Source organism: Scyliorhinus canicula, chromosome 19 (assembly GCF_902713615.1).
Source record: "Scyliorhinus canicula chromosome 19, sScyCan1.1, whole genome shotgun sequence".
In the NCBI taxonomy this organism is placed as follows: domain Eukaryota; kingdom Metazoa; phylum Chordata; class Chondrichthyes; order Carcharhiniformes; family Scyliorhinidae; genus Scyliorhinus; species Scyliorhinus canicula.
In genome coordinates, this window is record NC_052164.1 from 7,380,613 (window position 1) to 7,396,244 (window position 15,632).

A 15,632-nucleotide genomic window follows, 5' to 3' on the forward strand; every position below is an offset into this window, starting at 1 on the left:
TGAAATAGTTGGCTTAGGAATTAGCTCTACTTTAGTGACTGGCAATAAATTGTTCTCTCTCAGTCTGTGTTAAAGCTGCTGGGTAGGTTTGTGAAAGTGTTAGCCCAAACTTAGAATTTCATAGCTTAACTGCTACGGTGACTAATACAACTTAAATGGTGAATGTTTTTTCCCAGTAAGCTGACTAACTACTTAAGTGATTTTTGGCTGCTAAATCTTCAACTTGCTGAGAATCTGGGATTACCTGCCATCAGTTGAAACAATCATCAATTTTTCAAGCGTAATCATTTTTGTTTTCTTCAATTTTGCAGGCCTACTCTCAGGATGCTTATCTGAAAGGCAATGATCCATATTCTGGTAGTGCTCGGCACATACCAGAGCCACCTCCTATATGCTACCCTCGACATTTGGCCATGACCCAAACCAAGGAGCCTTTACTGACAGAGTCTTCACGGGCAAAGCAGGTGGACAACAGGATTTATAACGCTGGCTCAGGTTCTGATCGAGGATTCTATTCTAACCCATCCTCACCTCTGGACAGTGTTACTACAACTAGCCCACCTGCTAGCATATGGAGCGAAGGAAGGGCTAGAGCACGATCGTCAGATATTTTAGCAGAAATTGGAGTCAGTCATTCAAGCCATTTGCACCACATGGAGGAGATGCAGTATGGAATGAAACCAAGATCAGTTGTAGTGAGAGGAATGCCTGTTTCTTCCTCGTCAAAGGCAGCCCAAGGTAGTTCTGTTAAGCAAGGCCCAGCCAGCGGTAAATATGGTTCAGGTAACACTGCTGTGCAAGATAGGTATGAGGGACATTCTAAAAATATTCCTTTTTCATCAATCTCAAACCACAACATTTATTCAGGTCCAAAGAGTAATATAGGTCAGAGGAGTTACATCAGCTCTGAGGACAATGTGAAAAATGACTATTTTCCTTCTGATGTTAGGACATCATGGGAACGACTTTGCAGCCCTAAAACAATTAAACAGCAATATAACCTACCCAGCTGGCAATCAGCACAGTTACCACGCCGAAGCTCATCCGAGGATCGCTGTTCTGCCATGCCCCCGAAATACAGGAGTTTCTCACAGGACAGACTTGAGGAAACTTCGTTACACAAACATTGGCCTCACAGTGCTTCCCAGGACACATTACATGCACCTATGGGTGAATCATGGAGTTATCGAACTCGGTCAGAAGATTATCTGGGAAAATGTGATCGATCTTTGGAGAATTTAACCTTCGATGCCTTTTCAGCAGGTGGGGATAGATTAATATGGACATGTTCAAGAACTGGAGCAACATCGGATGGGATTTTGAGGTCTGGTGGACAAGAACAAATCTTTTGGCAACAGTATAGACCGGCAGGGCATTCATCAGGAAATCCTACGATGCATGGTCAGAAGCATTCATCCCAACAGAACTCTGGCAACATGAATGCATATTACAATAACAGGAACTCTAGGGTATCTATTCCTCCTCAGCAACAATGCAGGAACAATAGTGGTCATGCTCAATCTGTGAAGAGAACAGATGTTGCACATGTAGATCACCTGTCTGTCAGTGTTTCTAAAAATAAAATATCTTCTGTTTCAGATAGGTCAGTATTTGGTTCTGCTCTGCCTCCTAGTGCTCCCAAGGCTGACCGTTGTGCACCCTATCAAGTCCAGAGAATTGATGTGCCTGTGGTTCGAGACCAAAGACTGACCAATCATGATCGGCAGAGTGGATTGTATCCACAAAAGACGGACGGGAACTCTGGCAAGGTTGCAGCACCTCAACATGAGATCCGACCATTTGCTGTGACAAAACCTGGAGCTTCTCAAATCTCTGAATGTGTCAGTGAAATTCCTTTGGGGTCTTTACAGAAGGATCAGGAAATATCACAAACAAACGAGGCTGTTGTTTTAAGGCAAAAACCTCCTACTGGCCGTAGGGTGCCACATCCTCTCAGGCACCCAGGATACCTGGGAGCTGTGGATTTACCAGAGCTACCACCTACAAATTTGTTGCCAGTTGAAAAATCTGAAAACGTGTCATTGGAGCAGATAAATGGAAAGCTGGTAGGAACAGCTGCAAAATCATCAGAGGATTCCTTGGCCTCAATTCCATATATAGGTATGTAGAAGAAATGATAAATGGAAGGATAAAATGAAAATGCTGCATTATTTACATTTTAGAAACCAAAAAGATCAGTTGTTTTCAGGTTGGTTTCAATGCCATTGAAACAAAATAAACTTTGCAAGTTAGATTAAATTATGCAAAATTTAATTTGTAGAAGTTTAAATTCAAAGCACATGTAATGGGCAGAATATACTTCAAGATATGTACTATTTATTCATCATAAAGCATTTATAAACAAAGTTGTTTAAACATTTCTGAATATGAATATTATAAATTATGATTGTACAGTGTAAAGAATTTGAGGAGCCTATTCTGATCTTGAAATCAGTTTAATTGTCAGGCAAAATTGCTTGTGGCAGAGGAATTTCTGTGTAGGTGTATTAAGGAGCAGTTTTACTGCATGGAAGAGCTTTAATCACAAAAGCTGATGGAAGCCAAGTTTATTTTAAAGTGGCTGTGCCTTCTCCCTCAGCATTACTTCCATTTATGGTGCTATCAGCACCAGGATGAAATTTCCCAATGTGCACTGACTGCTTTTGCACAACAGGCATACACACATAGTTCTCCCAGAAGCTAGAGGCAGCAACATTGCAATATTTATAATACAAAGGCCAATTCATACTGTAAATTAGGCAAACAAGGGAGACAGTGGTATTGTCACTGGCCTAGTAATCCAGAGGGCACAGGCTAATGTTTGGGTGTATGTTCAAATCCCACTATAGCAGTTGATGGAATTTAAATTCAATTAATTAGCAAATTCAATTAATAAAATTCTTGAATTGAAAGCTGGGGGTAAATTTAATCCACTCTCCTGAGGTGGGTTTCATGGTGGAGGAAGCATTTAATCGGGCGGGAGGGTGTAGCGTTATGACCCCGCTGTCTTCCTGCCTTGCCTTGGATTAAGCCAATTGAGGCCATAAGTGTGTATTAATTCCTGGTTTTCAACCAACAATGTCAGGGCAATCGCCATGCAGGAAGCCCAAAGACATGGGTGTTTGTGGGGGGGGGGGGGTCAATTAGTGCCTGATCGCGGGACACAACATCAAGAATGGGGTGTCTCTGCGAGCCTTTTCCTGCCCTTCATCTAATTAGCTGACAGCTTTCGGTCGTGGGACTTATGCCCAGGGGTCCTTGATCCCAGGGAAGGCAACCTGTAATAAGTGTCAGTCTGGTATGCAGAATCCTGTCACCTGGATTAAATTCCATCCCAAGTCCCAGGACTGATGACTATGACATGTCTGCATGTCCGTCCTAGGGCTGATACAATGTTCCAGTGAAGCCCAACGCAAACTGGAGGAATAACACCTCGTCTTCCGATGAGGCACATTACAGCCTTCCGGACTTAATATTGAGTTCAACAACTTCAGACTGTGAACTCTCTCCTCCACCTTCACCCAATTTTAATTTCTATTAATTATTTCATTTCTTCCATCAATTTGCTTTGATGAAACTATCACTGTCATAAAACCCATCTGGTCACTGTTGTACTTTAGCGAAGGAAATCTGAACTTTTCACCTGATCTGGCCGACAGTGACTCCAATCCACAACATTGTGGTTGACACTTAACTGCCCTCTGAAATAGCCTAGCAAGCCACCCGTTGTCAAGGGCAGTTACGGCTGGGCACTCCAAATTCTGACCTTTCCATGAGAGAATTTTAAATAAAAATAAATAAATAAGAATGCATGAAATTAATTTGTCTCTGAATGAAAATGATTAATTTTCAAAGTTATAAAAAAATATTTATATGATGAAAGAAGTGGGAATGGAAAAAACAAGGAAGATGAAAGCACTTTAATTAGATACTTTCTACTTCCTTGGTATGCCTCAGAGTGATCTGATAATTTTCTTTGCCAGAAACAGAAAAATGCTGGACAATCTCAGCAGCACCTGTAGAGAGAGAACGGAACTAACTTTTTGAGTCTGGATGACTCTTTGTCAGGGGTCATATTCTTGATGTGCAGTCAATGTTATGTGAACAAGCACACAGCATATTTGCGCAAAGCAAATTCAATTTTTTTTAAAGTTCATCCAACTGCTGGGGAAAGAATGTTGGCTGGGACACCGAAAGAGCTTCTTCCTTAATAGTGCCATGGAAACTCTAAACATGATGTTCAGGCAAAAGAAACCTCTGGTTTAATGTCCTATCTGACAAATTACCTCAACCTTAGGCAGCATCTCCTAAACCCACGACCATTGCCAGAGGGACAAGGGTAGCAGATACATGGGAACATCACCATCTGCAAGTTCATCTCTAAATCACTCACAGTCCAAATATATTGCTGTTCCTTCACTGTTACTATTTCAAAATCTTGGAGCTCCCTCCCCAACAGCAATATGGGTGTGCCTATGATACATGGGCTGCAGCGGTTTAAGAAGGCAGCTCACCACCACCTCATCAAGGGCAGTTAGGGATGGGAAATAAATGCTGGCCTAGCCACCGAAGCCAACATATTTTGAATATATTTTTTAAAAATTGGTCAAGTGCTCTCTCAGTGCTAATTAAATTACCATGCTTGGTTACGTGCCAAAGCTACAATCTTCTGACTTAGAAGGTGAAGTGCTACTGCAGAATAAAACTGATACAAATATGAAAAAGGAACAGAAATAGGCTACCCGGCCCCTCAAGCCTTAAATCTGCTCTGCATTCTATAAGGTCATGGCAGATCTGTTTGTATTCTATATTTCCATCTACCCCCGATAACCTTAGATTCTTGTTCGGCAAGAGAATCAATCTACCTCCGCCATAAAAATATTTAATGACCCTACTTCCACCGCCATCTGAGGCAGAGTTCCAAAGTATCTCAGCCTTCAGAGAAACAATTCTCCTCATCCATGTCTTATGTGATATATTGTCATGTGAGAGTGCCTTTAAGAATTGGATGTTTAAGAAATGTACCTTTAAGAAATGAAGCTGATCATATTACTGAAGTGATGTCACGGGGGGAGCTGAGCTCACTTCTGCTTTTTGGGAGTTTTAGTCAATTTGAAGAAAGCTTTGGGTGTGGCTTTGAGCAGCATTGCTGGTGATCGCTGCCATGAAGGATTATCTCTTAATCCTTTGGTGAAGTCGGAATTGTAAAAATGTCTCAGTATTGAATATAAATCTAATGTGCTTCTGTTTGAAGGATTTGTTAAGTCTTTTGGATGTGTAAAGGAACAGTTTGCAGGATTGGGTAGTGTATTATTTTCGAGGTTATCTTTGAAGTAAGGGGTGTTAAGAGATCCAATGTTTATTTAAAAGGTTAATTTGAGTTCATGGAATAAACATTGTTTCGTTTTAAAAACCACGTGTCCATAATTGTAATACTACACCTGGGGAACAAGCCGTGTGCTTCAAAAGCAACAATCCATTAAAGGTGAGGTTTGGTTGAACTCCATGATACATTTTGGGGTTCTGAAAACACCTCTCCCATAACAATATATATCAGGGATAATTTTAAAACAGTGCCCCATAGTTCTTGACTTACCTATAAGATGAAACATCCCTTCCACGTCCACATTGTCGAGACCATTCAGGATCTTGTATACTTCAATCAAGTCACCCCTCACTCTACTAAACTCCAGAGGAAACAAATCCAGCCTGTCCAACCTAACCTCATAAGGCAACATGCTCATTCCAGGTATCAATCTAGTAGACTTCCTCTGAACTGCCTCCAATATAATTACATCCTTCCTTTTAAAAAAAAAGACCAAAGCCGCACACAATATTCGAGATGTGGTCTCGTCAATGTCCTGTATAACTGAAACATAACATCCTCACTTTTATATTCAATTCCCTTTGTAATAAAGGATAGCATTCCAGAACCTTTCTTAATTACTTGCTGTACCGTATACAAGCTTTTTGTGATACATGCGCTGGAATACCGACATCCCATTGCACCACGGAATTCGGCAATCACTCTGTTCAAATAATAATCTGAATTTTTTTTATTATATCCTGCCAAAGTGAACAACTTCACATTTTCCCACATTATACTCGCATCTGCAAAATCTTTGCCTGCTCACTCAATCTATCTATATCCATCTGCAAACTCCATATGTCTTCATAAAATACTTTCCTACCTATCACGGTATCGTATACAAATTTAGCTACCATTACATTTCTCTTCAGAATATAATCTTTATTGGTGTCACTAGTAGGCTGACATTAACACTGCAATGAAGTTACTGTGAAAATCCCCTAGTCACCACACTCCGGCGTCAGTTCGGGTACACTGAGGGAGAATTCAGAATGTCCAATTCACCTAACAAGCACTGCTTTTGGGACTTGTGGGAGGAAACCAGATGGCCCAGGAAAACCCATGCAGACACATGGAGACCGTGCAGAGTCCACACAGACTGTGACCCAAGCCTGGAATTGAACTTGGGTCCCTGGCGTTGTGAAGCAACAGTGCTAACCATTGTACTACCGTGCCGCCCATTATTTATAATAGGAATATACTTATTGTGAGTATACTGAAATATCCACTTGAATGTCTGCCAATCCTTCTCTATTAATATATCTCCCAGCCAAATAGCTCAGTTCACTTCAGCTAGCTCAGCATCCATGCCCACATAGTTGCTCTTGGTTTAAGTTTAAAATTCTAACCTAAGACCTACTCATTTCCCTTCAAACTGGATGTAAAATTCAGTTATATTGTGGGTCTCTTCTACCTAGGGGTGCCTTTACTCTAAGGTCAATAATTAATCCTGTCACATCACACTATATGACATGTAATATTATCTAATCCTCCTGTAAGACCTGGACCTCTAACCATTAGACATTCCACTGTAAATAGACATTAATGAAAAATCTGAATCTTATCCGACATGGCCTTGTTTAACCAGGTGTAGGAATTAGGGTAATATTTTCTTAAATCATCCTCAAGCTTTGTGATTAACTGCAATTATGAAGACGTAGTGCTTGCTAGTTTGCAAGAATGATTGATGGATATTTATTTTTGCCATTTATCAATGTTGGTACAGAGATGTAAATTGTGAGGCTGTTAATTTTTATTGTGCAGTAGACAAGTACCAAATTGATCAGACAATATCGGCTGGACTAAAGCACAGGATGTATTGCATTGATTTGAAAGATGCTTTACAAATTTGGACTGGTTGCATTTGTAGTAATTAAGGTAAACCTGATTGTAGCTGCATTTGCCTATTTGAGAGGATACAGGTTTGTGCTGATACTCATTATTAAGGATCCTTTTAAGGCATATTTTTGGCTTTTGAATCATCATTGTATCTATGGCATTACAGTGACATATTGATTTGTTTTAATAAGTAATACATTTGTTTGATGGAACATTTTACCAATTCTGTTTTATACTTTAGTTGATGAATGTTGTAACATAACTTTAATCTAATCAGTTTCTATTGTGATGGGAATTGGGTTTAATTCTCATGTTCTTCTACTGAAATTTAGTCATTCAGAAGCTGAAGATAACATACTAAATGGATCTTCTGATTTTCAAAAGATTGGCAAAAACAATGAGTCTTATAAACACATCACAACTCTGTCACAACAAGTTACAACTCATGTAATATGTAAAATCTGAACTTGCATCTTTAGTTCCAAATACATTCTAGCAAACCTCTTTGATTTAAATATATCAATTACAGGACAATACATTAAATAAATGATTGTATTGACTTATTGGTTTATTTTCTGGCTTGGGAGTCAGGTGGTAGGGGAATACAGGGAGTAGGGGCAGCAAGGTGGCACAGTGGATAGCACTGCAGCCAAACAGCGCCAGGGATCCAAGTTCGATTCTGACCTTGGGTAGCTGTCTGTGGAGTTTGTACGTTCTCCCCGTGTCTGTATGGGTTTCCTCCAGATGCTCCGGTTTCCTCCCAAAGTTCAAAAATGTGCAGGTTAGGTGGACTGGCCATTTAAAATTTTCCCTTAACGTCTAAAGGTTAGGTGGGGTCATGGAGATAGGGCGAGGGAATGAGTCTATGTAGGATGGTCTTTCAGTGGGCCGGTGAAGACTCGATGGACCGACTGACCTCCTTCTGCACTGCAGGGATTCTATGAATAACAGGGCACGTTGCACAAAGCTAGTGCATATTTTACATTCATTCCAAATACCCTTCTTCTGGTGCCCACTGAAAGAATTTGCATTTTATATAGTGCCTTTCCTAACCTCAGGACTAACGTAAATTTTCCGAGAACTCCAGAGCTGATTACATAGAATTTATGTATGCATCTATACTATTTTCCTCAACTACTCCTTGTATAGCTTGTTCCACATTGTAACCACTCTCTGGGTAATTCATTTATTTATGACTATCTAAGATTTATGACTCCAGGTTTTGGACTCCCCTACCAGTGGGACAACTTTTCCACATCAACCCAATTGAACCCTTGCGTAATTTTTAAGGTCAAATTTGAATATTTTTTCTGAATATTTAATTGAATGAAAAGGTTAAAGAATGCAAATTGTAAAAAGCCTGGGGCTGGATTCTCCAACCCCCTGCCGGGTCGGAGAATCGCCAGGGGGGCGGTGCGCATCCCGCCCCCGCCGGCCGTTGAATTCTCTGGCACCGGAGATTCAGCGGGGGCGGGAATCGCGCCGCGCTGGTCGGCCGGCCTCCCTGGCGATTCTCCGGGACGATGGGACGAAGTCCCGCTGCTGTAACGCCTGTCCCGCTGGCATGAATCAAACACCTCCCTTACTGGCGGTGCGGGCGGGCTCCCGGGTCCTGGGGCGCAGGGCGATCTGGCCCCAGGGGATGCCCCCACGGTGGCCTGGCCTGCGATCGGGGCCCACCGATCCGCGGGCGGGCCTGTGCCGTGGGGGCACTCTTTTCCTTCCGTGTCGGCCATAGCCTCCGCGATGCCCATCGCGGAGGTGACCCCCTCCCCTGCGCGTGCGTGGGGATGACGTCAGCAGCCGCTGATGCTCCCGCGCATGCGCGGACTTCCGCTGGCCAGCGAAGTCCCTTCGGCCCCGGCTGCCGTGGCGCCAAAGTCCTTCCCCGCCAGTCGGCGGGACGGCAACCACTCTGGTGCGGGCCTAGCCCCTCAAGGTGAGGGCTTGGCCCCTAAAGGTGCGGAGAAATCCGCACCTTTGGGGCGGCCCGACGCCGGAGTGGTTCACGCCACTCCATCCCGCTGGGACCCCCCTCGCCCCGCCGAGTATGGGAGAACCCAGCCCCTGATGTTTGGCGGAACAATAGACTGATTTTCCCTGAGAAATTTTAAACTGTGATTAATTTTGGAACACCTCCTTTTGCTTCAATTTCTGGATTGTTTTCAAATCTTGAGAAAAAAAATTATGTGGAAAAAAATAAATATTTGGCGTAATCTGTAGTCAAAGAGTAAACCATATAACTTCCTCAAAAGCTACCTGAACAATTACTCTTTTTCTCTTCTTCTCCCTTTACATTGCAGCTGGAATGTTTGGAGTGAAATAGCGTCCCTAGCATAATTAGTATTCTTTAAGGGAGTAACTAACAAACTTATCTAAAGAGAAATCATGGGAGTTGGAATTCACACCTGGGATGTGCTCCTCCTGTGCTGCCGACCACGTGTGCAGGAGATCAGTCCAACTGCAGCTACTGGCTACCTACATTCCGGAGCAGAAGAGGTGGGTGGACTCACTGGGGAGCATCCATGATGCTGAGATTATCATTGACAGCACGTTTGGTCCGGTGGTTCCTCCACAGGTAAAGGCTGAACAGGCAGAAAGGGGATTGTTGACTACCAGGCAGAGTAGAGGATGAGAGGTAGTGCAGGATTGGATTGGATTAGATTTTGGATTTTGTTATTGTCACGTGTACCAAGGTACAGTGAAAAGTATTTTTCTGCGAGCAGCTCAGCAGATCATTAAGTACATGAAAAGAAAACAAAATACATAATAGGGCAACACAAGATACTATATAAACACTGGCATCCAGGGGTGTAGTGTTAATCAGGTCAGTCCATAAGAGGGTCGTTTAGAAGTCTGGGGGGAAAAGCTGTTTTTGAGTCTGTTCGTGTGTGTTCTCAGACTTTTGTATCTCCAGCCCGATGGAAAAAGTTGGACGAGTGATTAAGCCGGGTGGTCGGGGTCTTTGATTATGCTGCGCACTTTCCCCAGGCAGCGGGAGGTGTAGATGGAGTCAATGGACAGGAGGCAGGTTTGTGTAATGGACTGGGCTGTGTTCACGACTCTCTGAAGTTTCTTGCGGTCTTGCACCGAGCAGTTGCCATACCAGGCTTTGATGCAGCCCGATAGGATGCTTTCTATGGTGTATCTGTAAAAGTTGGTAAGAGTTAATGTGGACATGCCGAATTTCCTTAGTTTCCTGAGGAAGTATAGGTGCTGTTGTGCTTTCTTGGTGGTAGCGTTGACGTCGGTGGGCCAGGACAAATTTTTGGAGATGTATACCCCCAAGAATTTAAAGCTTCTAACTCCTGTGGCTCTCCCCCTCTCTAACAGATCTACCATTTTAGATACTATTGGGAGGGGACAACTTCTCATGGGATAACAACAGAAGCCAAGTCCATGGCACCATGGGTAGCTCAGTTGCACAAGAGGACAGGAAGAAGAATAGCAGGATATAATGATAGGAGATTCAACGGTAAGGGGAACAGACGGGTGTTTCTGCGGCTACAAAAGAGATTCCATTCTGAAGGGACGGGTGAACAACCAGTGGCCATGGTATATGTCGGTATATACCAACGACATAAGTACATGAAGGTATGAGCAGATAATAGGGAGTTAGGTCATAAATTAAAAAATAGAACCTTGAAGATAGTAATCTCAGCACTACTACCAGCGCCGTATGCTTACGTGATTAAAAATAACAGGATAGACTAGATGAATAAGTGGCTGAAGAAATAGTGTCGGAGGGAGGAATTCACATCCCGGGAACATTGGGACCGTGTCTGGAGGGATGGGGAGTGCGGTGGGAATTTGCCAGTGCTGTCGGGATGGTTTAAACTAGAATGGCAGGTGAATGGGAACCAGAGGAGGGAGAAATAATGACAGAAACAAAAGACAGAAATGTAAGAAACAAAAGTGGAAAGCAGAAAAAACAAGGGCCAAAATGCAGATTAAAGCTAAAATGACTAACAACGGTAAAAAGTCAAATCTAAAAGCTTTGTGTCTTAATGCGTGGAGCATTCGCAATAAGATAGATTAATTCACACTGCAAATAGATATAAACCATTATGATTTTAATAAGGAAACAACGAGTCCACATCGAGCAAAAATAAGAACAAAGTTTTATTTACAAATATATAACCTTCCCGGTAGACCACTACCGGGTTCCTTCTGGTTTCTGGTTGGTGCCTTGTTGGCCGACCTTATATACCCTGGGTAATTGAGATACCCTGCCTCAGCGGGGGAGATCGTACTTCTGAAGGAGCACGGGAAGGCAAGAATTCCCACCCCGTAGGTGCCGTGCAAAATATTACATCTCACAATGCCCTCCCCAAGTCCGAAGACCCCTTTGACAAATGATGGGACGTAGAAGGATGAGGAGCAGATGGAGTACGTGAGAGTCTATTTGGCTCCGGTAAGTCCTCATAGAGCTGGTGCGCCGGATAAGCTTATATCGCGTCGGTGAACGACATGCAGACAATTGTCAGGAAACGGCTGAACTTCAGAGTACCGTCCGAGGTCTGGGTCTCCATCTCTGAGTTGGAATACATAACGTTGAGCATGTTTGCGTCGAGAGACTGGAGTCATTACAGGTCACTGGTTTACCGATGGGGCCGGAGGATCCAGGGCAGGCTTCTTTCGAGGCACTTCACAAGGCAGCAACCTCGAGAGCGAATGTGATACAGGTGTCGTTTCATTAGGTGCCCCCGGACCTGAACTTGGTAAGAGACTGATCCGTTTGAAAGGCAACAATCCCAGAGAGCCAGCGAGTACTGTTCGTTGAAATTACAAATGAACACCATCAAGTGCAAAGCAGCAACGAGGTTGATGTCGAACTGGGCAACGCTCTTACAAATCTTGGTTACAACACATCTTGCGCTGATGTCTGATAGAATCAAATTCAGACATATACAAAGTCTATGACCCATTAACATCTCAGTGGAGGCTACCGCAGATACTGCATGGTCTGAAATAACAATCTTGCCAGTCTTGTGTCCATTGAGCTGGATATCAGTTTATTGAGCTCCCGTTTAAAACCGTTTGCATGGCTTTCTCTGCCAAACCATTCGATGCCAAATGGTATGAAGCGGTGAAGACATGGTGAATCCCGCCACAAAAGAGGGCATCATGGTAGTGCAGTGGTTAGCACAGTTGCTTCACAGCTCCAGGGTCCCAGGTTCGATTCCTGGCTTGGATCACTGGCTGTGTGGAGTCTGCACATTCTGCCCGTGTCTGCGTGGGTTTCCACCCACAGTCGAAAGATGTGCAGGTTAGGTGGATTGGCCATGATAAATTGCCCTTAGTGTCCAAAAAGGTTGGGTGGAGTTACTGGATTACAGGGATAGGGTGGAGGCGTGGGCTTGAGTAGGGTGCTCTTTCCGGGCCTGTGCAGACTCAATGGGCCGAATGGCCTCCTTCTGCACTGTAAATTCTCTGAAAAGCGACAAACCTTTTGTTTATGAACGAGGCCCCGTGATCAGTCTTCAGTAACTCCGGGATTCCGTGGGTGGAAAAAGAAATGCGCAGTCGCTCGATGGTCTCCCGGGAAATGATCAACACCATCTTCTGGACCTCCAGCCACTTCAAGTGGGCACACACACGAACAAGAATCAGCGAACCCAAAGAAGGGACTGACAAAATCAGCGTGCACGGGGCCCAAGTGCACCCTGGCCATTCCCAATGATGTAGGGGTGCCGCTGCGGGAAGCTTCTGGTGCTCTTGACAGATGGAGCACTGCTGGGCCAACGTCTTGATTTCCACGTCCAATTCCAGCCACCAGACATAGCCTGTCACCAGCCTCTTCATTTTGGACACTCCAGGATGTCTGTTGGGAAAGTCCTTCAGCACGACAGCCTGTCGCTCCGCTGGGACAACAACTCTCGTGCCCCACTGGAGGATGCATTCTCCATGGTTAGTTCTGACAATTTTGAGGAGAAAGCCTTCAACTCCCTTAGTAGCTGGCGATTCTGCCCATCGTACAGCAGCAGATGATGCACCTTGGCAAGTACAGGGTCGGTTTGCATCCAGTCATGAACACGTAAGGCAGTGATGGGCAAGGAGTCACATGAAATTCAGGACACAATCACTCTGTCTGGTGCAGGAGAGTTTGCAGATTTGATCTGCAGGACAAGACAGCTTAACACATCAGCATACACAATTTGGGTCCCTGGGCGGTGCTCGTAAGCAGTCAATAATAGAACCAAGCCCTGAATCCTTGAAGACGCTATTGGTGGGATTGCCTTGTCTTCACAGAAGATGTCGAGCACTGGCTTATGATCGGTGATAATACAAAAATGGTGTCCATAGACGTATTGGTGAAATTGCTTTATACTGAATAAGACTGCCAGACCACTTTCGATTTGGGCATCTTTTTATCAGCTGCAGCCAGTGTCCAAGCAGGAAAGGGATTGTATGGTTACGGCTGTCGCCCATCCGATGGGACAGAACTGCCCCAATGCCATACAATGAAGCATCGCACATGAGGTACGATGGTTTTGAAGAGTCAAAATGTGTCAACATGCCTCAAGAAGTTAACCGCCGCTTTCACCTTTTTAATACGTCATATCCTTGGTCTGCCCCAAGCCCAAGGCTGGTGCTTTTTCAAAAGCAAGTTGCGGGGGTGGGGGTGAGGAGGGGAGAACGAAGGCAAGGATGGTAGCCAAATTCGGAATAAAGCGTCCATAATAATTCACTAATCCAAGAGCGAATTTCCGTGGTGTCTCGTGGAGTGGGGGCCATTTTGATTGCTCGTACCTTCTCCATGACCAGGGTGTAGACCATCCGATATCCCAAATAAAGCACTTCTTTCGCCTGAAACATGCACTTCCCGCGGCGCAGGTGGACCGCATAATCAGAAAACTGCTTTAACACTGCCTTGAGGTCTGCAAATGTTCTTGTTCTGTGGCTCCTGTGTCGTACAATTAAACCGCAATGCGCAGCAATTCACCAGGATGTTCTGAAAATTGTGCACGCTGAAGAGACTCCGAACAGAAGACAGGTGTACTCATAGTCCCTTGTGTGTACTAATCGTGAAGATTCATCGAGCTCCAGCAGTAGATAAGCGTTACTCGCATCCAATTTTGTAAATGTACAGCCACCGGCCAATGTTGCATCTAAATCCTCAATGTGAGGTAAAGGGTAAAGATGTAATCGTGAAGCCGTGTTCATTCTCAATTCATAATCGCTGTGTAATCTTGAAGCCGTGTTCATTGTCAATTTATAATCGCTGCAGAGGTGGACTGTCTTATCCGGCTTTCATGAAGGGGACAACCAGCGCTGCCCAATCAGCGAGGTGCACAGGCTGAATAATGCCCAAACGTTCCAAACACTGAATTTCAGTCTCAACGTTCTTCACTATAAGGAACTGGGTGGGCACGAAAATATAGGGGCTGAGCTTCTGGGTCCACTTGTCGTTTAGCCACAGCCTCTTTAATGGTATCCAAACAGGCTTGAAAACCTCCGGGAATTTGCTCAGTACCGTACACAAACTGCCAGACCACACATGGAGGCTATGCTGCCAATCGAACTGCAGCTGGTGTAGCCAATCACAGGCCAACAGGCTAGGGCCATTGCCTTGTACAACAATGAGAGGAAAGCGCACCGACTAGTTCCCGTAAACCACCGGAGTGAGGCTGGACCCCATGATATTTACCCCAATATAAGTGACCAAACGAGCCGCCATGTCAGTCAAAGGCAAAGTATGCACCACCACCGAAACGGCCTCTTTGTTCCTCAGGACTTCCCAGTGTGGTGTCATTCATTGAATATTTCCTTGTCAAATTGCTCCTTCCAAGTGTAACACCTCACACTTTTCAGTATTAAATTCCATGTGCCACTTTTCTGCCCATGTGACACCCCATCTATATCTTCCTGTAACCCAAGACACTCAGCCTCACTGTTAACCACCTGGTCTATCTTTGTGTCATCTGAAAACTTACTGATTTCCCCCACACAGTTATCTAAGGCACTTATATAAATGACAAATAATAGGGACATAGCACAGATTCCTGTGGACACACTGGGTTCCAGTCACTAATGCAGCATTTTGTCATCACCCGCTGTTCCCTGCAGCTCAGCCAGCTTTGAATCCACCTTATCAAGTTCCCTGTATTCATGACTCCTTAAAATTACTCCATTTTCAGGTACATGTTTTGCTAAAATATTAGACAATGATGAGTTTCTTTCAATTTTGAGGTAATAAAAGAAAGCATTGAGTCAACAAAAGAGGAAAAAAATGAATATCTTAGGGCAGCACGGTGGCACAGTGGTAGCACTGCAGCCTCACGGCGCCGAGGTCTCAGGTTCGATCCTGGCTCTGGGTCACTGTCCGTGTGGAGTTTGCACATTCTCCCCGTGTTTGCGTGGGTTTCGCCCCCACAACCCAAAGATGTGCAAGATAGGTGGATTGGCCACGCTAAATTGCCCC

At 44.2% G+C, this 15,632-nt stretch overlaps 1 protein-coding gene across 1 annotated transcript in view; it reads left to right on the plus strand.

The window, feature by feature from the left end:
* The window catches only part of LOC119954499 (rho GTPase-activating protein 21-like), a 296,828-nt gene that overhangs the window by 127,064 nt on the left and 154,132 nt on the right, over window positions 1-15,632 (plus strand). Inside the window, exon 8 of the mRNA XM_038779786.1 lies at window positions 312-2,121. Within this exon, the coding sequence (XP_038635714.1) occupies window positions 312-2,121 (1,810 nt within the window). The remainder of the gene's footprint in view (window positions 1-311; window positions 2,122-15,632) is intronic.